At 47.0% G+C, this 18,654-nt stretch overlaps 1 protein-coding gene across 5 annotated transcripts in view; it reads left to right on the top strand.

The window, feature by feature from the left end:
• The window catches only part of PRDM11 (PR/SET domain 11), a 52,115-nt gene that overhangs the window by 7,123 nt on the left and 26,338 nt on the right, over nt 1–18,654 (top strand). For all 5 annotated transcript variants that reach the window (XM_061997832.1, XM_061997833.1, XM_061997830.1 and 2 more), the window contains exons 2-5: nt 12,822–12,940; nt 13,494–13,597; nt 14,478–14,740; nt 15,689–15,756. In XM_061997832.1, coding sequence (XP_061853816.1) covers nt 12,825–12,940; nt 13,494–13,597; nt 14,478–14,740; nt 15,689–15,756 — 551 coding nt within the window. In that variant the 5' untranslated portion in view covers nt 12,822–12,824. The remainder of the gene's footprint in view (nt 1–12,821; nt 12,941–13,493; nt 13,598–14,477; nt 14,741–15,688; nt 15,757–18,654) is intronic.

Genomic DNA, 18,654 nt, shown 5'->3' with positions numbered 1-18,654 from the left:
GGTGCTAACATATCCTCTTTAAGTCTGATGGACTTAACCACGTTTGGTTGGGGATTTTTATAACAAGGTTTCATTCTGTAATCAGGTGTTGAAATCTTGCTTTTGAATTCTCTTGGGGTAGCTGGTGAAATCCCATAGTCCCAGAGTGACTTGCATGTGTGAAGTAACTGTCACATATTCCCTCTTCTTTTTGGATTGGAATTGAATGAGTTCTTGGGTTCTTTAAATGCTTCTACTATTCAGCATTTAAAAAATCTCCATAACGTAGAGGACAAGATATTTCTGTGCAATCCATTTATGCAGAAGACACATTGGAGGAGTGGGAGTTAAGGAATGGACCAGAAGTGCTTGGTTCCTGCTGGAATTTTTTTTGCAGTTAGCTACATTAGGATATACAGAGTCTGAACATCCCTCTCCCTGCATGGAAGGGAATGTGCTGATCAACCGGTGGTGGTGGTGAATTCAGCACACGGATATCTGATTTCCTGGCAGGTCTGACACTGGGAGTACCTGGACTGCTGCCTGCCCCAAGGAAAAGGGGGTCGGTGTGACCCATGTGCAGCCCGTGCTGTAACATGAGCCCCTAACCTGTAGACAGATTTACCAGCCCTGAATAATGTCTGTTGTGCTGTGAGATCTTATCTCTCTAATGGCCTGCAAGAGGGTACAAATGAGGAGAAAAAAAATGTGGCTCTTGCTTTTGCTTCCTCTACATCTTGATTTGAGCAGTTGATTCGTTCTGCCTGGTGTGATTGTTACTGCTTTTAAAGGAAGGAGCTAGTTTGTTAGAATGTTAGGAACAAGTGAAAATGTGATTTGCTCATACCTTCTCAGTTTTCCCCAAAATGTTTTTTCCCTTTTTGCTGAACAAGTGAAAAGAAAGGAGCTGCTTGCTGTGTCCTGAAGCCTGAGTGAAACCACTGTAACAAACAGAGGAACCGTCATGTAACACGCTTCAACAAAAAGGAACAGGCACCAACTGGACAAGTGGTACCTGAGCAGGGTTTTATCTTTACTTTATGTCACTACCCACAGGTCCCAACTGAATGGGGATCCCCCTGCAGCTGAGACTGCCTGCCTAGAGGTCTCAACACTGCAGAGCCTTCCCCTTTTGGTGTTTGATTCCTGAAGCTTTTGAGTTGGGTGATGGGAAGGAGCATTGCTCAATAGCCAGATGCTCACTGGAAGTACAGAGGTCTCTTGGAGGGTTGAGGATTTCTCATCTGCCTTTGAGCCTTGGGTTGTGAGTTGTGATACTGTCTGCTCAAGAAACTGTCATGTGTCTGTATGAAGGGTGAAATTGTGGTTTGTTTTTAAGTGACAGAATGTACAGGCAATCTTACACACAAACAGCAGTGTGATTTAAGGCAGATGAGCACTTGCTTGTCACTCGAGTGCTTTGTTGGCTTTGTGTAGAAGATTGGTGCTCTGGTGAAATGCACTGAGCATTTGTCTTGGTGGAGCAGTTTGAACTTTGTGAATAGCTTGACCGTGGCTTGCAGACATGGTGTGCAAGGCAGTTCATCCCGTCCTGTCCTCTGACACCATTGAACAGTCAGCAGTGGACGAAAAAGAGTACTGCAGGAAAAAGCTGGAACTTCTAGAAAAGTGTTGAGTGAAAGGCCGTCTTGTTAAGAGATGGATGTGCTCTCCAGAGGGTCTAATTTAGACACTAAGGAAATATATGTGGAGCTGATTGCTGGCTGGGTGCCAGTCACTGAAGGGCACCGGAGGCTGAAATGCCAGGCTGCGCTGGTGGTGCTGGCACTTCAGCCCATGACGGTTGGGTTGCATGAATTATCTCTCTGCCTCCCAGCTAATTTTATCCTGTTGATTTTTCATGAATCATTTCCCATCTCTGTGGGTTAGAAATTAAAGTGGAAGTTTGCTAGCCAGAATAGCCACATCTGCTATTTAGAAAGTAGTGTCTGGGGTTTGCTTCCTGCCCACCCCCACGCCTTCCCTTCGCTTTCTCTTTTTACCTCCATCAGTGTTCAAATATGTGAATCGCTGGTGTTGCTCCCCCAGGGGAATTTTTAGGCTGTCTGGCCTGCCCAAGGGCTGGGTCCTCCCCTGCGTGTGGCTGGGCCCTTGGGCAGCAGGAGGGTGCTGAGTGCCATGTGGCAGGGTCCCAGGCGCACGGCGAGGCTGGCAGGACCCGACCAGGCCGTCTAGAATTTCCTGCACGTCCCTTATGAAGCATCCAAGGCACTCCAGTGTCTCTTCCCTGTCCCAGCATAGCAGAAGAGCAGGAGTGCTGCAGTGGCCCAGCCTGCTGAATGCCTCCTGGGCCTTTCTGTCTCCAGCCTTCTGGTGTGTCCAAGATGAGAGTGGAAGGTCATTTGGGCAGTAAATTCACATCTTTGCTTTTCAGAAAAGCATCTGCCTGATGAAAAACTTAACATTTCCAGACCCAAACATGCCTTCCCTTTGTTGAGCTGTTTGCTCTTGATTGCCATTGAGGCTCCTATCCAGGCCAGCAGCAAGGAAAGGATAAGCTCATTATCCAAAAGTTGAATCTTATAAATAGAGATCCAGGGACCCACATAGGAGTTGCATAGCATGGATCCTGTGGGTAAGCAAAGTTCTGCTGGCACCTGGGCTTAAGAAAAATCATGTTCCCTTGAAACAAAGAGCTAGGTAAACAAGACAAGGTCTGCAGCTTGCTGATATTCATTTTTCATCAGACTTGGTGGATCACAGTGAATCCAGGAGAGGGAAAGAACGATCTTGTTGGGACAGGCCTGAAAATTGTCAAGCTGATGGCTGAGGAAATGATAGCTTGGGTAGCATGACACCAGTCCTGGGTAAATGAATTACTTGAATTCATGCTTGACACTTGATGTTGTGGAAAGTGCCTTGTACTTCTCAAACAGGTCTGATTTTATTCTTTGAGAGGCTTACCATTGGTTTGCAGACAGATCTGTAGATGTGATATACTTAGGTATATACGGCGGTTAACTCGGTGCGTGAGAACCCAATTAATACCTCATGCCAAAGAATATCAATAAAATGCAAGTGGCTCAGGACGTGAAGATAGTGATTGATAGAGACTCAGCATCCAATAAATAAACTGAAGTAGCAGGATAAACAGTGAGGAAGATGAAGGCCACTCTAAGCTAAAGGACAGTGTTAGCACACTAATACATCAGCTATGTTCAGATTAAGATGAATGTAGAACTTGGATTTTTCAGCGTCAAAAGATCAAGGCCCTGGCGTTGCTACCTTAGATGAGGGGAACAAATAATCCATCTATTTTAAGCTGGAGCTTGCTCACTTTACAGAAGAGTCTCTGCAACATGATATGTGGAGGCTGCCTTTTCAAAGAAGTAGACTCGGTGACCCTTCCCTTGAAATGAGGGCAAGGGAGAAGGCAATTCTGCCTGACACTTACTCAGTGATGCAGAAGAAAGCACGGCTCACCATTGGCAAAAACACTTTGTAGATGAAACAAGTTTGGTGAATTACAGCTGTTAATAGGGAATAATACAGTGTATTTGGTAAAAGAGCCATTGAAACATCATTTTCATGCAAGCAAGTGAAGAGTTGTAAAGGTGGAAGGGCATGTCCTGAATGTGATCTGCAAAAAGGAGGCTGTCCCGTGTGAGAACATCAGGGTTGGAATGGGCAGGTAGCTCTAGGGAGCTTTCTGTCTCAAGTCCTGGCTGGAAAAGATGGCCATGGTCTTGGACACAAACAGGGAGGTATCAGGGTGAGGAGGTAGTTTTACTTATGTCAGTAAGCCTTGTATTTACTTCAGACAGTCTTATATCTGTGTGGCTTTCTGGTGCCAGCAGCTTGAAGAAACATAGAGAAAATAGAGTTACACAGGAGAATGAAGAAAACTGTTGGAAAGCTGAGAGGATACTGCATGGGTACATATCCAGGGCTCTGCTATGTATGTGTTTTCATTCAGTACTTATCACTGTTGCCATCCAAACACTTTTTAGTAATGCCTTAAGGACTAAGACTTCTGTCTTCCACTTGATTTTGTACTCTTACTCTGTCCTTGGGGATAAGATTGTTGGTGGAATGGCATCTTGGTTTAGTACTGAGGTTTTGTATCTGTTGGTTTTAACTTTATAAATGTAGATGGATATTTATCTTGAAGAAGCTGGCAGTCCTGACCAAAGATGGTGAGGTTTGTTACAGGCATTAACCTACGAGGCAATTCTTTTCACTTGCTCAAAGCAGCATCTCAACATGCTGGGTATTTCAGCCTTTCCCACTGGGTTGCAGGGCCCTTTGAAGGAACTGCTGGCTGGTGCTAGAGGGATTCACCTATACCTTGTCTGTGATGGCCATTACCTAATGAAATGAACTTGTGGTGAAGTGTTGGCTTCTCTGCCTCTTGCTAGACTTGGATCGAGATTTTGTCCTGTTTGTAGACAAAAGTTAAAGGCATGTGACATACAAGGGATCAGTCAGTTTGACCTGATTCTCCTTTCTACCCTCAAACTGTGAATCTATGAGATCAGTGCTGGGAGCCAAATACAGCAAAAATTATAAGTTTCCAGTTTAAGGGAATTATTTTGAACATGCTTTAAAAACACAGTCACATATTCTTTCAGCTGCAGTAAGCAGCTGCCTTGGCTCCTTGGCATGCCACACTCTTTCAGAGGCTTTTAGTCTGCACGTTAGCTTTACATTGTCAGCATCCCACAGTGTTAAGTCCTTACTCAACACTTAATACAGAGAAGTTGCACTACATTATATCTTGTTTGCAGAGGCTTGTGCTGATCCACGACCTAGCTTCCTACTCTGAGGTCAACAAAGGGCAAGTGCTCCCAATTGACCATAATACCAAGTTTTGTGTCAGATCCTATAAAGTAAAGCAGCATTGTCCACCTTCACTGGAAGCCACCATAAGACAACCTTAAGACTGGTTCAGGGATTATTTCAGAGGTTCTTCTATTTCTCCCTCTGAATGCATCTGTCATGAAGTAGATTGTGGCAGTTTTTGATGACATGTTTTGCCAATCAACTATCCAAGAATGACAATGTGAATGAACACATTGCACATCCACTTGAAATGACAGGAGGAGTTCCAGGTTAGCAAATGGGAATTGCCCTGCCCGCAGCCTGTCTGCAGTCAGGATGACACCGGGAACTTGGTGATGTGGTACCCCAGTGCTATTTGTCCTGTCAGTTGCTGCTCTTGAGCAAGCATTTCTGGGATGCATTAAGAAGAGTGGGCAGCAGGTTGAGGGAGGTTCTCCCCTGCCTCCACTCTGCCCTGGTAAGGTCTCATCTGGAGTCCTGTGTCTACCAGTTCAAGAGAGACGGGGAACTGCTGGAGAGATGCCAGCACAGGACTACCAAGGTGCTGAAGGGACTGGAACATCTCTCTGAGGAGAGAAAGTTGCATGGATCTGGGGCTGTTCAGCCTGGAGGAGACTGAGGGAGGACCTCATTAATACTTACAAGTGTTTAAAAAGTGTTTGTTAAGGTGATAGGGTGACACTTTCTTCTGTTGTCTCAATTGACAGGACAAGGAGTAATGGACATAAGATGTAACACAAAAAGTTTCACTGGAACATGAGGAGAAACTTGTTTGGTGTTGAGGTGAGGGAGCCCTGGCACAGGCTGCCCAGGGAGGATGTGGAGTCTTCTTCTCAGGAGGTTCCCAAACTCACCTGGACGTGTTCCTGTGCCCCCTGATTGAGGGGAACCTGCAGGGGGTTGGGCTGGATGAGCTCTGGAGATCCCTTCCAACCCCCACTATTCTGTGGTTCTGGAGTTGAAACCACTGGGAATTCTCAGCCTTCCCTGCTGTAAAATGAAGTTAAGTCTTGTAGTTTCAAAGCTTGCTCTCCAAGCTTCTGAAGAAAGCTGCAGCAAAACTAGTGGTGCTTGCAGGTATCTTTCTTGCACTCTTGACCTCCTTCAGTGTTTTCAGAATTCTAATCTCCAAGAAAACATTTCATACTTCTGGTGAATTTATGGCTACCGACCCTAGTGGAGTAACTGGCAATGATTTAAACAAGTCCTAGTTGCAGCCCATGCTGCTCAAATCCTACATCATACATGCCCTGTAATTGTCACTAACTGAGTTTGAATTTATGACTGCCCCAGCTAGTTTCCAGCTGCTCAGGCTGCATTCAACCCTGCTCTGTGGCTGTCAGGGAAGAGCACTGGCCTTGCATCAAACTGGAAGGCAGGTCTTCAGGTCTTGCCCAGCCACCAGCTGTGGGGTGAGTGATGGCTTTGCCCACTGTAATGTCATGGTTGGGATGTGGATTGGGGGAAGTTAAGCCAGCACTGTGTCAACTGTCATGGTGAAAACAATTTTCCCAGTGGAACCTGGGATTGTTTTAGTGTCTGTCAGTGGACAGTGGTCCCCCTCTGAGCAGCATGGTTCTCTCTTTGTTTTGTGGGATCTCTTGTGTTTGCATTGGCTCTGAGCATGAGCCAGCTGATGCTTCATAAAGTGATTTGAAATGGTTGGCATGGCCAAGGACCTTGGTAAGTGAATTCACCTTGGGGGGAAACAGTCAGCCTGGGTCTTTTGTGGCTGATTTGGGGGGAGCTTGGAGCCTTGAATACTGTGCTTTATTCCCCTGTTTTGGCTCATCAGTAGCTGACTGTTCTGGATTACTATTTCTGGTAATAATATGCAACTATAGAAAAAGCACATGAATTCAAGTCCATCTTTCACCATGGGCCTGCACTTTAAACGTGGTGCAAGCTATGCAAGAGCGTTCTTAAAAGAAGAGGGGATGACCTCCAGAAGGCCAGCAGTGAGAAACTGAGTGAAGGAGCTGTGTGCTGAGAAGGGGATGGATTCCTACACGGCTGTTTCACATGCAAGAATGTCCCAATCTGGGAAGATTGCCAGTAAAATGTAAAATTAAAGCTCTGTTTTGGAGACTGATCCACTCAGATAAGAGTCTGTAGCAGTTAACTAGTAACTACAAGAAGGGCAGTGATAAAGGTGGCATGCTTGAGGACAGGAATTCATAGGTTTGTTCATGCTTAACCCCGTTTGGACTTTTTTTCCCCTGCATTAGTGTTTAACAGCTCTGTGTTTTCTGCTTCCCTGATTGTTAGCAACATGGTAAAGCCACTGGAGATCTGAACCTGTGTCATGTGGAGACATGACAGGTCTTTGCCTACTGTATAAAGAAAACAGGAGGTTATGTGGTGCTGCCTGTGAACCCAGGGATGCCTCTTGGTATTGGTAAAGGTCATGCCAGTGTCCTGGTCCTGCCAAGGGACACTGTACCTCATACCACAGCTGCCTTTGCTGTTCCAAGGATTTCATGTTGTGTACAAGCAGCAGCTGCATCTTCACAGCATCCCTCTCACATATGGATTGTTCTCCCTGATGTGCTGCTAGGACTTTGCAGTAGGCTGTGTGGGCACCGGCAGTGGGAGGGCTTTCCTGATGCGCAGAGGGATACACACATGGAAGGCCAAGTACCCCCGGGAATACCTTCAGTAGCAACCAAGGACCCTGCTCTGGCTTATGCTTAGAAGATGCTTCCCCATATCATCTGAAATGTTCAGAGGATCTTCATATTTAGGTGATACAACAAACACAACTATAAACATTGTCGTCGTCCCCCCCTCCCCAGACCAATCAAATGGAATCATGGAAACAATTAGATTGGAAAGACCTTTAAGGTCGAGTCCAACCATTAACCCAACACTGCCAAATTCATCACTAAATCACAGCCCTCAGCACCACATCTATACTCTTTCAAATACTTTGAAGCATGGTGACTCAATTCCAATACTTAACAACCCTTTCAGTGAAGCACTCCTCTGAGGCCTGTTTCCTCTTGTCCTGTTTCTTGGTAACTTGGGAGAAGAGACCAGCCCTCACCTCACCACAACCTACTGTCAGGGAGTTGTAGGGAGTGCTCATGTGTCCCATCAGCCTCCTCCAGGCTGAGCACCCCCAGCTCCCTCAGCTGCTCCCCATCACACTTGTGCTCCAGCCCCTTCCCCAGCTCTGCTGCCTGGCTCTGGACATGCTCCAGCCCCTCAGTGTCCCTCTGGCAGTGAGGGGCCCAACACTGAACACAGCACTCGAGCTGCAGCCTCACCAGGGCCCAGCACAGGGGGACAATCCCTGCCCTGGTCCTGCTGCCACACCAGTGCTGATCCAAGCCAAGATGCCGTTGACCTTTTTGACCATGTTGGCACACTGCTGGCACATACTCATCTGGCTGTCAACCAATGTCCCCAGGTCCTTTTCCACTGGACAGCTTTCCAGGCAGGAAAAGTCAAGTGAGAAGTGCAGAATGTGAACTACACTCTTGTAGCTGTGGAAAACTAGAGGAGGAGGAGAAAGAGCAAGAAAGAGAAACTAATGAGCAGTGAAATTAGGGAAGATTAAAAGCAGCTTTAAATACATTAGAAACTAAAAGAGTCCTAAAAGCACAGTACTGATGCCTGGAACTGGACATGTTGAATGTTTCTTTTGTGTAGCTGGTGGAAAAGCTAGATGATGGTAGCTGTTACAGCAGCAGTGTCATGTTCTCTGTTGTAGCTATACCTTGGGAAATTACCAAGCAGCAGTGACTCCAGCAGTATATTTCAAGTTTGCTATTCTGGCTAACTTGCATCCAGGGATTTTAAAAGAGGTAGCTGATGAGTACTCTGTGGGCCAAAAATGCTGAAAACAATGTTGTGTGTTAGTCATAAACAAGTAAGCTAATACCAAGTCTAATCTGGGCAAACTAGAATACCAGGCTACCTGCAGTCTGATGTCTTCCAGTAATAAAATAATGTAATCTTGGAATGTCTCTCTGTTGAGGAAAGGCTGCTGGACCTGGGGCTGTTCAGCCTAAAGAAGAGAAGGCTGAGGGGAGATCTCATCAACACTTAAAAGTGTTTAAAAGGTGGATGTCAGGAGAATGGGGTGACACTTTCTTCTGTTGTGCCCACTGACAGGGCAAGGGGTAATGGACAAAAGCTGGAACACAAAAAATTCCCCTTAAATACAAGGAGAAACTTGTTTGGTGCTGAGGTGAGGGAGCCCTGGCCCAGGCTGCCCAGGGAAGTTGTGGAGGCTTCTTCTCAGGAGGTTTCCAAACCCATTTGGACACGTTCCTGTGCCCCTGGTGGAGGGGAACCTGCTTTAGCAGGGACTTGGGCTGGATGAGCTCTGGAGGGCCCTTCCAACCCCCACCGTTACATGATTCTGTGATTCAGTACCTGATTGGTCGTGATTTAAGGGGTTGTTAATTGTAATAACCAGTCTGTACAGTTTGTGGTTTTTTCAGTAGATCTTTTCTAGCATGGTGTGATTTTTCTGATGTTGCTATAATTTTGTTTGATAAAGGTAAAGGCGCTGGTGTGTCCCGAATGTTTAATGCACTGAAGTTGTGACACAAGTCATCAGAATATGCAACTGGAGGGCTTCAGTGTGTCCCACACTGTGGGGGCGGATCAAAGGGTTGGAACACCTCTCAGATGCAGAAATGCTGAGAGTTGGGGTTGTTGAGCTTGGAGAAGAGAAAGCTCTGAGGAGACTTTATTGCGGCTTTTCAGTACTTAAAGGAGACATAGGCTGTAAGAAAGATGGGGACAGGCTTTTTAGTAGGGTCTGTATCGACAGGACAAGCTGTAGTGGTTTTAAACTAAGAGAAAGGAGATTCAGAGTAGATAGAAGGAAGAATTATTTTTACAATGAGGGTGTTGAAACACTGGCACAGGTTGCCCAGAGAGATGATAAATGCCCCATCCCTTGAAACATTCAAGGTCACGTTGGATGGAGCGGAGAAACCTGATCTAGTGAAGATGTCCCTGGGCACGGCAGGGGATTGGACTAGATGACCTTTAAAGCTCCCTTCCAACCCAAACCATTCTGTGGTTTTATCAGTAAATGAAAACCTGACTAAATGAAAGGTCACAGTGGGACAACAAAAGGTGAGCTGTTGCTGATACTGTATTTCTTTTGGCTTGATGCTAATCAAGAGGTGGGTGTCAGTAACAAGTAACAGGACAAGATGAAATGGCCTCCAGTTGCACCAGGGGAGGGCTAGATTGGAGGTTAGGAAGAATTTCTTCACCAAAAGGGTTGTCAAGCCCTGGCCCAGGCTGCCCGGGGAGGTAGTGGGAGTCCTCATCCCTGTAGGGATTCCAAAGCCACGTAGTTGTGGCACTGAGGGACACAGTTTAGTGGTGGCTGTGGCAATGCTGGCGAAATCTTTGGACTTGATGGTCTTAAAGGTCTTTTCCAACCTAAATAATTTTAGGGTTCTATGTTTGTCAGCATACTGACAGAGAACACAAAGTTAATTTGGATTATGTTTGTGGGCAACACAAAGCCTGGGCAAGTTAAAGTCATGAAAAGGAGCAAGTTAGCGTTGCAGTTCTGATCACACTTATGCTGAGTGAGACAACAAGGAGTTGTGTGAATTTCTTAACCTACTCACAGAGGAGGTTGGAGGGATGGCAGGGTGTACGTGGTGGCCTGGAGCTGTGGCAGGAGCTAGGGCTCTTAGGGAGGTTCGCCAAACACAAAACTCCAGCTGGACACGGTGTCCAGAAAGTCAGTTCAATACTTGGATGCAGACATGGAGATGCTGAGCCAGGGCAGGGAGAGTGTTATCTCAGTACAAGGTGCTGCTCACAGGTGCTGCGGCCAGTGCAGCACAGGCATATTGCTGACAAGATAGAGGGAGTTCAGGGAGCACCATGAGAGGAGAGGGCTGCAAAATGTGCCATACAGGAAAATGAGGAATTCTGTATGCAAAAGAAACAAGCTTTCTTCTTTTTTTCTTCCTTTTTTCTGCCTCCTTTTTCCCTTCCCTTTTTTCCTCCTTTCACCAGGAGCTCACTGAAGGAAGCCTGATGGCCTTTGTTAGAAGATCAGGCTCTGCCACCACAGGGTCTCCTTCACTCCATAATGGAGAAGTCTCTACAAGGGAAGAATGGGAATAGAAAAGCCAGTGTCTCTTCAGAGACAGATGTCTGCATCTCTTTCTGATGAAGCCTTGGTGGGTGTGGGTGTTATAATTCCAGGTGCCCCATCCTCCAGGCTTCAAAAATGGGTGGGTTTTCTGACTGAGAGCATCTGCCTCACAGCCAGTATCTGCCTCTCCTATGTCAGCTAACTAGCTCTAGGACAGAGTTCTTCACATCTTTCTTCTCCTCCAGACGCTGATTTTTCTCTCCTGAGTTTCTTTCAGACTTTTCAGGAAAGATTTTTTCCTCCTCCTCCTCTGGGAAGGGCAGGTAGCCCCTGCCAGCAGCAGCAGCTGGTGCATGGGGACAAGACTGAAGAGCTTCCCTCTCCAGGGACTCAGCCTGCCAAAACAATAAGCCCCTCTTTGTTATGAATACAGTTTTCCTTCTGAGTGGCCGTGGTAATTCTGAAAGAGAATAATATATCTTATTTCCAGCACCTGGTGAAGGCTTAGAAGCATGTGTGTTTGCATGTATCTAGTTGTTTGTAAGCTGAGGCTTTGCTTTCAGAGCATTATGTGAATATTAACTAATGCTTCCTTGATACTGGCTCGATAAAGGTCTTCTAGGCTGTACATTGGCACGTGAGAAGTTGAGCTGGAAAAATTAATCATTTGTCCCCTGGAACAAAGGGGAGCAGAGCACAAAGAGGCTGGGAGCAGCCTTCCTTCTTGCTGTAACCAGGGCACAAATGCAGACAGGACGTCTGTGGTGCTCAGTCCTGGACAAGCACGTGGGGAATAAGAAAATTCCTGTCTTTAGAGGTTTGTGACCTGAGAACATGAATTTTGGGATGCCCAGAGCTGCGATGGGGAGGGGCTTTTTCACCAACTCCCCTCACAGAAGGGGTCTGAGGCCCCTCTGTTGAGTGCTTTTCAGTGTACAGCACAATGGCCTGCTGTTGGGCAGCAGGTAAGGAAAGAAGGATAACAGGGGGGACTTTTTTGGGGAGGAGCTATGCAGTCTATCTGATCTGATATGATGCCTGAGAACAGCCAGTTTATGTGCCTTGGAGGAAGTCTTCAGACAAATGCAATGAAGGGATGAGTGGTACTCTGTGTTCTTTCTTGTCACAAGCTGGCGTGCTCTGAAGCTTAGTGGCCTTTCCAAAAATCTTAATATTCATTAAAGCAATTCCAAATTATCGTTACTTGCAATGTGTGTTCTTCAGCTCCATCCCATGAGGGAGTGAGGAGGGAAGTGTTACTGTTTTGGAGCGTGCTGACCTTAGACGTCATTAAGTGGTTCCTGGCTGTTGCCTTGAGCTGAGGGAGAAGCATTTTCCCTGCAGCAGGTCATATGCCAGAAGGGTAGTGGTAGCTCACCTCCAGTCGTTGCAGGGGACAGGATGATCAAGAGCATGACTTGTGCAATTTTGGTGGAGTCTGACAGGGTGGCACCCTGTTTGTCAGAGGTGTCCAAAGCGCACAGAAAGCTCCATTGGTAGGGGTGTGTAGTACTTTGTGCTCTGTTCCCAGGTAAAGGCTGGACTGTGTTATATTTGTAGACAGGTTTGTGCAATGGCCGGCATTCCTCTTTCTTGTCATTCTGTCCTCAAAGCCCTGCTCTGAGGTAGTGAGTGGTGCTCTGTGTCTCCATTACACGTCCCACCCAGCAGTCTTAAATGCCACGCGCACATCTTTAATGGGCGCTGGGGAGCATACTTGGGATTCCCCATGCTCAGGGTTGCTCAGTGGTATCTCATGCTCTTCACCTGACCTGCAACTGAACTGCTCTTGTCTCCCCAGCACAGGAAGGGGTTTCTACCTTCATGCACACTTAGGTGCTCTGGCGTGTGATGGCAGCTCTTGGTGCCGGGAGGGAGTCTGCTCTGGGGGGAGAAAAGTTGTGATTTCCTGGCCACTCATTTTTTTTTCCTCTCTCCCTTTGTTCTTTTTCAGAACATGAGTGAAAACTTGAAGGACTGTTTGATCCAGACCCAGGCTTCCTTAGGGGAGATGGTGATGATAAAAACAGAGGCCTGCTCTCCGCGCCGGGACCAGGACTATGGACAGCCTTGGTACGAGGCTGAGCTTTGGTCTCATGTACTCTTAACTCCTTTTTCCCCACCTTCCCCCAAGCTTCAAACTGATTTGGAGGGGTATACTTGAACTTCTCGAAGTTATTCATACCCTCCCATGTGAGGTCTGCCTTATAATCACACACCTGTCTAGGCACCTGTGTGCTAGTTTGCATAAAGCCTTGCAGTGCTGGTGTGTGTTGAGCGTGATGCCTTGCCTTGGAGCAGCATGTTTCCCAGGCTGGAGCAGAGTGATGCTGCCTCTCTGACGGTGGGAGTCCCTTCTGCTATTCTCCTGCCCAGTGTGGGATGTGCCAGGTCTATGCCACGCATGATGGTGCTGTAGCTGAAGCTACTACCTGCAGTAGGCTTTAGCCTTAAAGCCATCTTAGGTACCTGCTTTCAGCAGGTTGGATGGCAAGTTAAATCATTTCTCTGCTGCAGGTATGGGGACTAATAGTTGGTCAAGTCCCATTGTCTCCACTCCTCTCTGTGTGCAGTCCCAATGTCCCAATGTTAGATTAATGTTCTCTTTCTGTTGCTCCCTCCCCAGCTCTGGAAGGCCTGACCTGCAGTCCATGGAGGTGGAGCCCAAGAAACTGAAAGGGAGACGGGATTTGATCATGACCAAGAGCTTCCAGCAAGTGGACTTCTGGTGTAAGTGTCTGGTGAGGGAAAAGCAACGCTACCATTTTTATAGGCTTCAGTTTCCCTGGTCAGCACTCTGACAGTTTGGGGCAGGAGGCAGGGGAGGAAAAAGACAGGGACAAAATTGCATGTTGTCCTGAAAGCACTGGCACATTTGATAGAGAAACTCTTGCACAAGAGCAGTTTGTCTATCATGGGGCTATGCAGTGATAGGGCGGTAGGTGAAAAGCATGCTGGAAACATGCAGATACCCACGGGAGAACCCCAAGAATCTGCAAAGCCAAAAGACTTGGATTCAGAGACTGTGAAGGGAACCCTGCATGGGCAATAACTCTTTCCCACCGTGTTCTGGGAAAGGAAAATATTTATTAGCATACCTATAAAATACCAAATCATAGGCCACAGTCTAGCCATGGGACAAGTGTCTGGGGATGCTGTCTCTCTCCAAAGCACAGCATGAAGGCTGTATGATGAGGGTATTTGTTTTCAGGGATGTTTGCTTTAGTTCCTCTCTGGTGAGTGGACAATCCAACCTTTTGGCTTGAGGATGTTGCTAATAACCAGGGATGTACAAGGAGCCCCCCCGAGATCTGTCTCTGCAGGTGAAGGTGGGGCCTTTCCCTGTGTGCATAGCCATTGGTGGTGCATCTGTGAAGGGTATCAGGGTTCATGTAGGCACAAGCATGGGGTGAGACAGAGCCCTTGTTGAGAGACATGTGGTAAAACAAGTGAGCAGTTGGTGAAACATCTGCATACATGGAGGCTGGGCTTTGGGTAAGGGGTTCAGTCAGGCTATGGGGAGGACAGGGAGCCATGTGTCCTATGAGCTGTGTGAGCCTGTACAGGCATCCCATCTGCTCAACCTAACCCCTGCTCCCCTCACCCACAGTCTGTGAGTCCTGCCAGGAGTACTTTGTGGATGAATGCCCGAACCACGGCCCGCCGGTGTTTGTGTCTGACACCCCAGTGCCCGTCGGCATCCCTGACCGGGCAGCGCTGACCATCCCGCCTGGAATGGAGGTGGTGAAGGAACCCAGCGGGGAGAACGACGTGCGCTGTATGAACGAGGTGATCCCCAAAGGTCACATCTTCGGGCCGTACGAGGGGCAGATCTCCAGCCAGGACAAGTCCGCAGGATTCTTCTCGTGGCTGGTGAGTGACGTGTCTCCCCAGTGAAGTGACAGTCTGGCCGTGCAGCTCAGAGCTGGGGGACTCATGGGCCTGTGAGGCCACATTTTAGCTGTCTTACCCCTTCTCTGGAGATCCTCTGCTGAACCACGTGGGTCATAGGCAAATGTCAACCTGCCATAATTATTAGCAGATCAAGGGTATAGATAAGTGAAAAGAGACCAGGTGCCGTGGCACCTGAGCTCAGTAAGAAGCAAAGCTTGCTTCTCCTCTCTCCCTTTCCATGTTCTTCCATCTCCAATCAACCTCTAGGGCTCCTCTGGTACAATTCTCTGCTCTGGTCATCGTTTTGAGGATAGAGGAAGGGTTGTATCTAGAGATCACAGTGCTCTCATGGGCCTGCAGCACTCCTTCCCAACCCACTTAAGCACAGCAGGAGGCCAGGAAAGAATTCCAGTTCATCAGGAACTGAGATATATGCAGAGTCCAGCACCAGAACCTTTATTTTATTATAGTGCTGCAGGCCTTGGTTAGTGTCTGAGATAGAGATGTCACTGGATCGATGGGTGTTAATTATAATGAGAAATGAGACGTGGGACTTGAGTTACAGGTGGGGAAAAAATGAGAGCTGCTGATACCAAATGCTGCTTTTCTGTCTATAAGGTAGATATGTGTCACAGCTCTGTCCTGAAAGGGAAGTTAATCTTTTATGTCTCAGGACTGTTATGTCAGCTGCATCCGTAGTTCTGTGTTAAGGATATTTGTACATAAGAAAACGCCTCTTAGTCAGTTCAGAGCAGCCTCCACACACACATCCAGGGCAGCAGGCTGTAGTACTAGGAGAGCTGAGGTTCATGACACGGAGTTTCATGTCCCGACTTAAAGCTGAAACCAATGCGGTGATTTGAGAGCCACAGACCTCCCGCCTGGACCAGTTAGTTGACATGCTGCATCTGTTGTTTTATTCCACAGATCGTTGATAAGAACAACCGCTACAAATCCATCGATGGGACAGATGAAACCAAAGCAAACTGGATGAGGTGAGTCCAGTTGTCTTCTTCTTTCCCTTTTGGGGCTCTGTCTTCCAGAGAGAGGCCATCCAACACTCCTTGTTGTTTTGCATGACAGAGAAACCAAAATGCTACAACCCCTTCTGTAAAGGGTCTGCTTATGCTCTTGCAGTATTTGCTTGTTGTGATGAGAATCCTTTGGAGTCAGATTGAATGAAAGGGACCAAAGCAAGGATGTGTGTGTGGAGGATGGCTATTTTCTTGAACGAGGACAAATGATAAAGGTGATCCTGTTTGTCCAGTCTTACACATGTTGACAGGCCTCACTCCATTATTTTATTTATCTCTTTACTTGATGTTCAAATACTTGCACAGTGCTTCTCGTTATCCCCAAGGTAACACTTGATTCTGTTTTGGGGTTTTTTGTCCTTTTTGACAGCTATTGAAAGATGCATTTTTTTTCCTTTTGGGCTTCCCTTGGAAGGATTATCTGTGGTGGCTGTTATTGGTCGTGTCAGCTTTACTGTGGTAGGAGAACCACGGAGTGAGTTGCTGCTGCTCGGGATGCAGAAATGATGTGTGTGCTTGCCGCTCCCTCTGCTGGCCCCAGAACCCAAATACCACTCAGTACTGAACCAGCAGTGGGGCTGGCTCTGGTTTGCGGACTGCAGAAGTAAGGGAACTTTGTTTAACCATGATGCAGTGCTCCAGGTATTGGCCTGGATCTGCAAAATGTAGGTCACTGTTGCAGGCTTCTGAGGTGGAGGCAAAGCACTGAACTGCCTGGTGCATATGGACATATTCTGCTTTCAGGGGTGAATTTTGGAAGTGGTTGTTGTCAAGAAGGCATTTCATACGAGAGTAAAGCAGTATGGGAATTGGCTGGTTTGTTGGCCTGAATGTCTAAGATTTTCAGTTGTCACTGGCTAAGGGAGAGTGTGAAGCAGATGTAGATGCAAGACTGACCTAGCAGGTCAAATCTGATTGCAGCACTTTTGCTTTGTTTGAGCCTTCAGATGAATAACAACTGTTCAGACCCTTAACATTCGTAAAGTTCAGCAAAGGATCTCATTTTCCTTTAAGAATTTCAGCCATTACAGTTGTTCACTGCTGGATGTGAGAAAACATGAGGCCTGGGCTGGGGCTGGAGCTGTCAGCCCAAACAGAAGCAGTGATACAGTTGACAGGTAGGTAGGGAAATGTATACTTTGAAGTAAAGAATGCAAACGTTTTAATGCAAAAAGTCTGGATCTTTATGTGATATGGGTGACAGTGAAGCTGGGGAAGAACACAGTCTTGAAAGGCAAAAATCCTGTGATGAACTCTTTTTCCTACTGTCATGAACTAACAGCTTGATGTCTGGATTTAAATGGGCACTGTTTACCATCCCAGACCAGGGAACAGAATGCGCTTGTCTAAACTTGTATTTACTGTGGTTAAGTTTCAAGATGAGTGTGGTCTGGAGCATTTTGTACAGCCTTGAAAAATAAGGAGGTTATGGTTTTGTGGAAAGGGCATGTTTGAAGCTCTGGGGAAGGCTGTATCAGAGGGCCTGTGCAGGCTCTACCAGACTTACCGATCTGTCTGGTTTTACCTTGAAAATTCCTTCTAACAGCATTACATAAAATCTGACTGACAGTTCAGCTGGAGATAGCTTTGTTTGTCAGCAGCTTTCAAACAGAGGTGCACTTGATATCCTGTGCTAGGACGTTACCTGTCCTGGAGGTTCCCCACAGAAATTGCTCCGGGACGCTGTGGACAGCGATCTTTTTGTTTTTCAGATGGTGCTCTTTGCCATCACTCACAGATGGAGTGCTTTGCAAAGCAGATCTACTCACCCTCTGAGTAGGTGGGTATGGCATGGGGAAGGCAGCTTGGGCTGACTCCTCTCTTTTCTTGTAGATCTGGCTATTGTTTTTGTTGTTTGACTACCGCATTTGAGTCCATTTTCATGTTCCCACTGAGGACAGTGTGTACACTGCAGCACCAGCTGGTTTGATTTCAAGTGACTGTTTACCCAGGGCGGTGGATGACAGGAAGGAGGGAGTACAAAGTGTGGCAGATGACATGGCAATGGGAACATCCCCTTGCCCTTTCCCTCTACAGTCAGGCAGTGGAGACAAACTCCTGCTGCTGAGAGCATGGTCTCCTAAGCTGGCTGCTGGCACAAGAGTAATGCACCTTTCGACTGCATCCAGATTCAAGTGCTGTTGTTTCCAATACCTTATAAAACTCTGTGCCTTTGACCTGCAGGGATGTGTGCAAACCTCTTCTCCTGTTCTCATTTTTCTTGGGGGCTGGGGGTGACCAATTCACACTGGTCACAGCAAACCTCAAGCAGAATCGGGTGTTTTCTCAGACACAAACCATAAACTGCTGCTAATAGGAGTTCTTGAGACTTTTGAAGGATTGTGCAGAACCATCTGTTGTTCCTGGTTACTTCTGAAATTCTGTTACTCGTTGAGGAAAAAAAACCCAAAAGGATCTGACTGAAAAATAAAGATAATTCAGAAGTCCAGGAAGCATCCCTCTGTGTATGTATGACTTGGCCCAGACTGAGGTGCAGGGTAGAAAGTACCTACCAGTACCAAACTGGTGGTACCTCACTGAATTGTTGAGTCAAGTGCCTTGTGTGGGCGATTTCCAGGCTGTTTTGGGCATTATAGTCTGTATCTCTTCTTACATGTGAGTACCTAAGTGCTCAGGCTTTTGGCACAGTTCAAATTCAGCCTTTTCCTCAGCCAACATGAGAAGGATGGTGCAAGGCTTCCTCAATTTTTTCGCCTTTGACTTCTTCTCTGCCCCCTTTCCCTTCCAAACATAGTAACAAAGAGGTCACGGGGAGCAGGGCTGCTCTCTAAGTCGTCCTCTATCTCCTTATAATGGAGATGTCTGCAATTTAATCTTTGTACAAGAAGAGAGCTCTGG

Source organism: Colius striatus, chromosome 6 (genome assembly GCF_028858725.1).
Source record: "Colius striatus isolate bColStr4 chromosome 6, bColStr4.1.hap1, whole genome shotgun sequence".
Classification (NCBI taxonomy): Eukaryota; Metazoa; Chordata; class Aves; order Coliiformes; family Coliidae; genus Colius; species Colius striatus.
The sequence above is the reverse complement of the archived record's forward strand: the minus strand, read 5'-3'. Positions and strand labels throughout refer to the sequence as shown.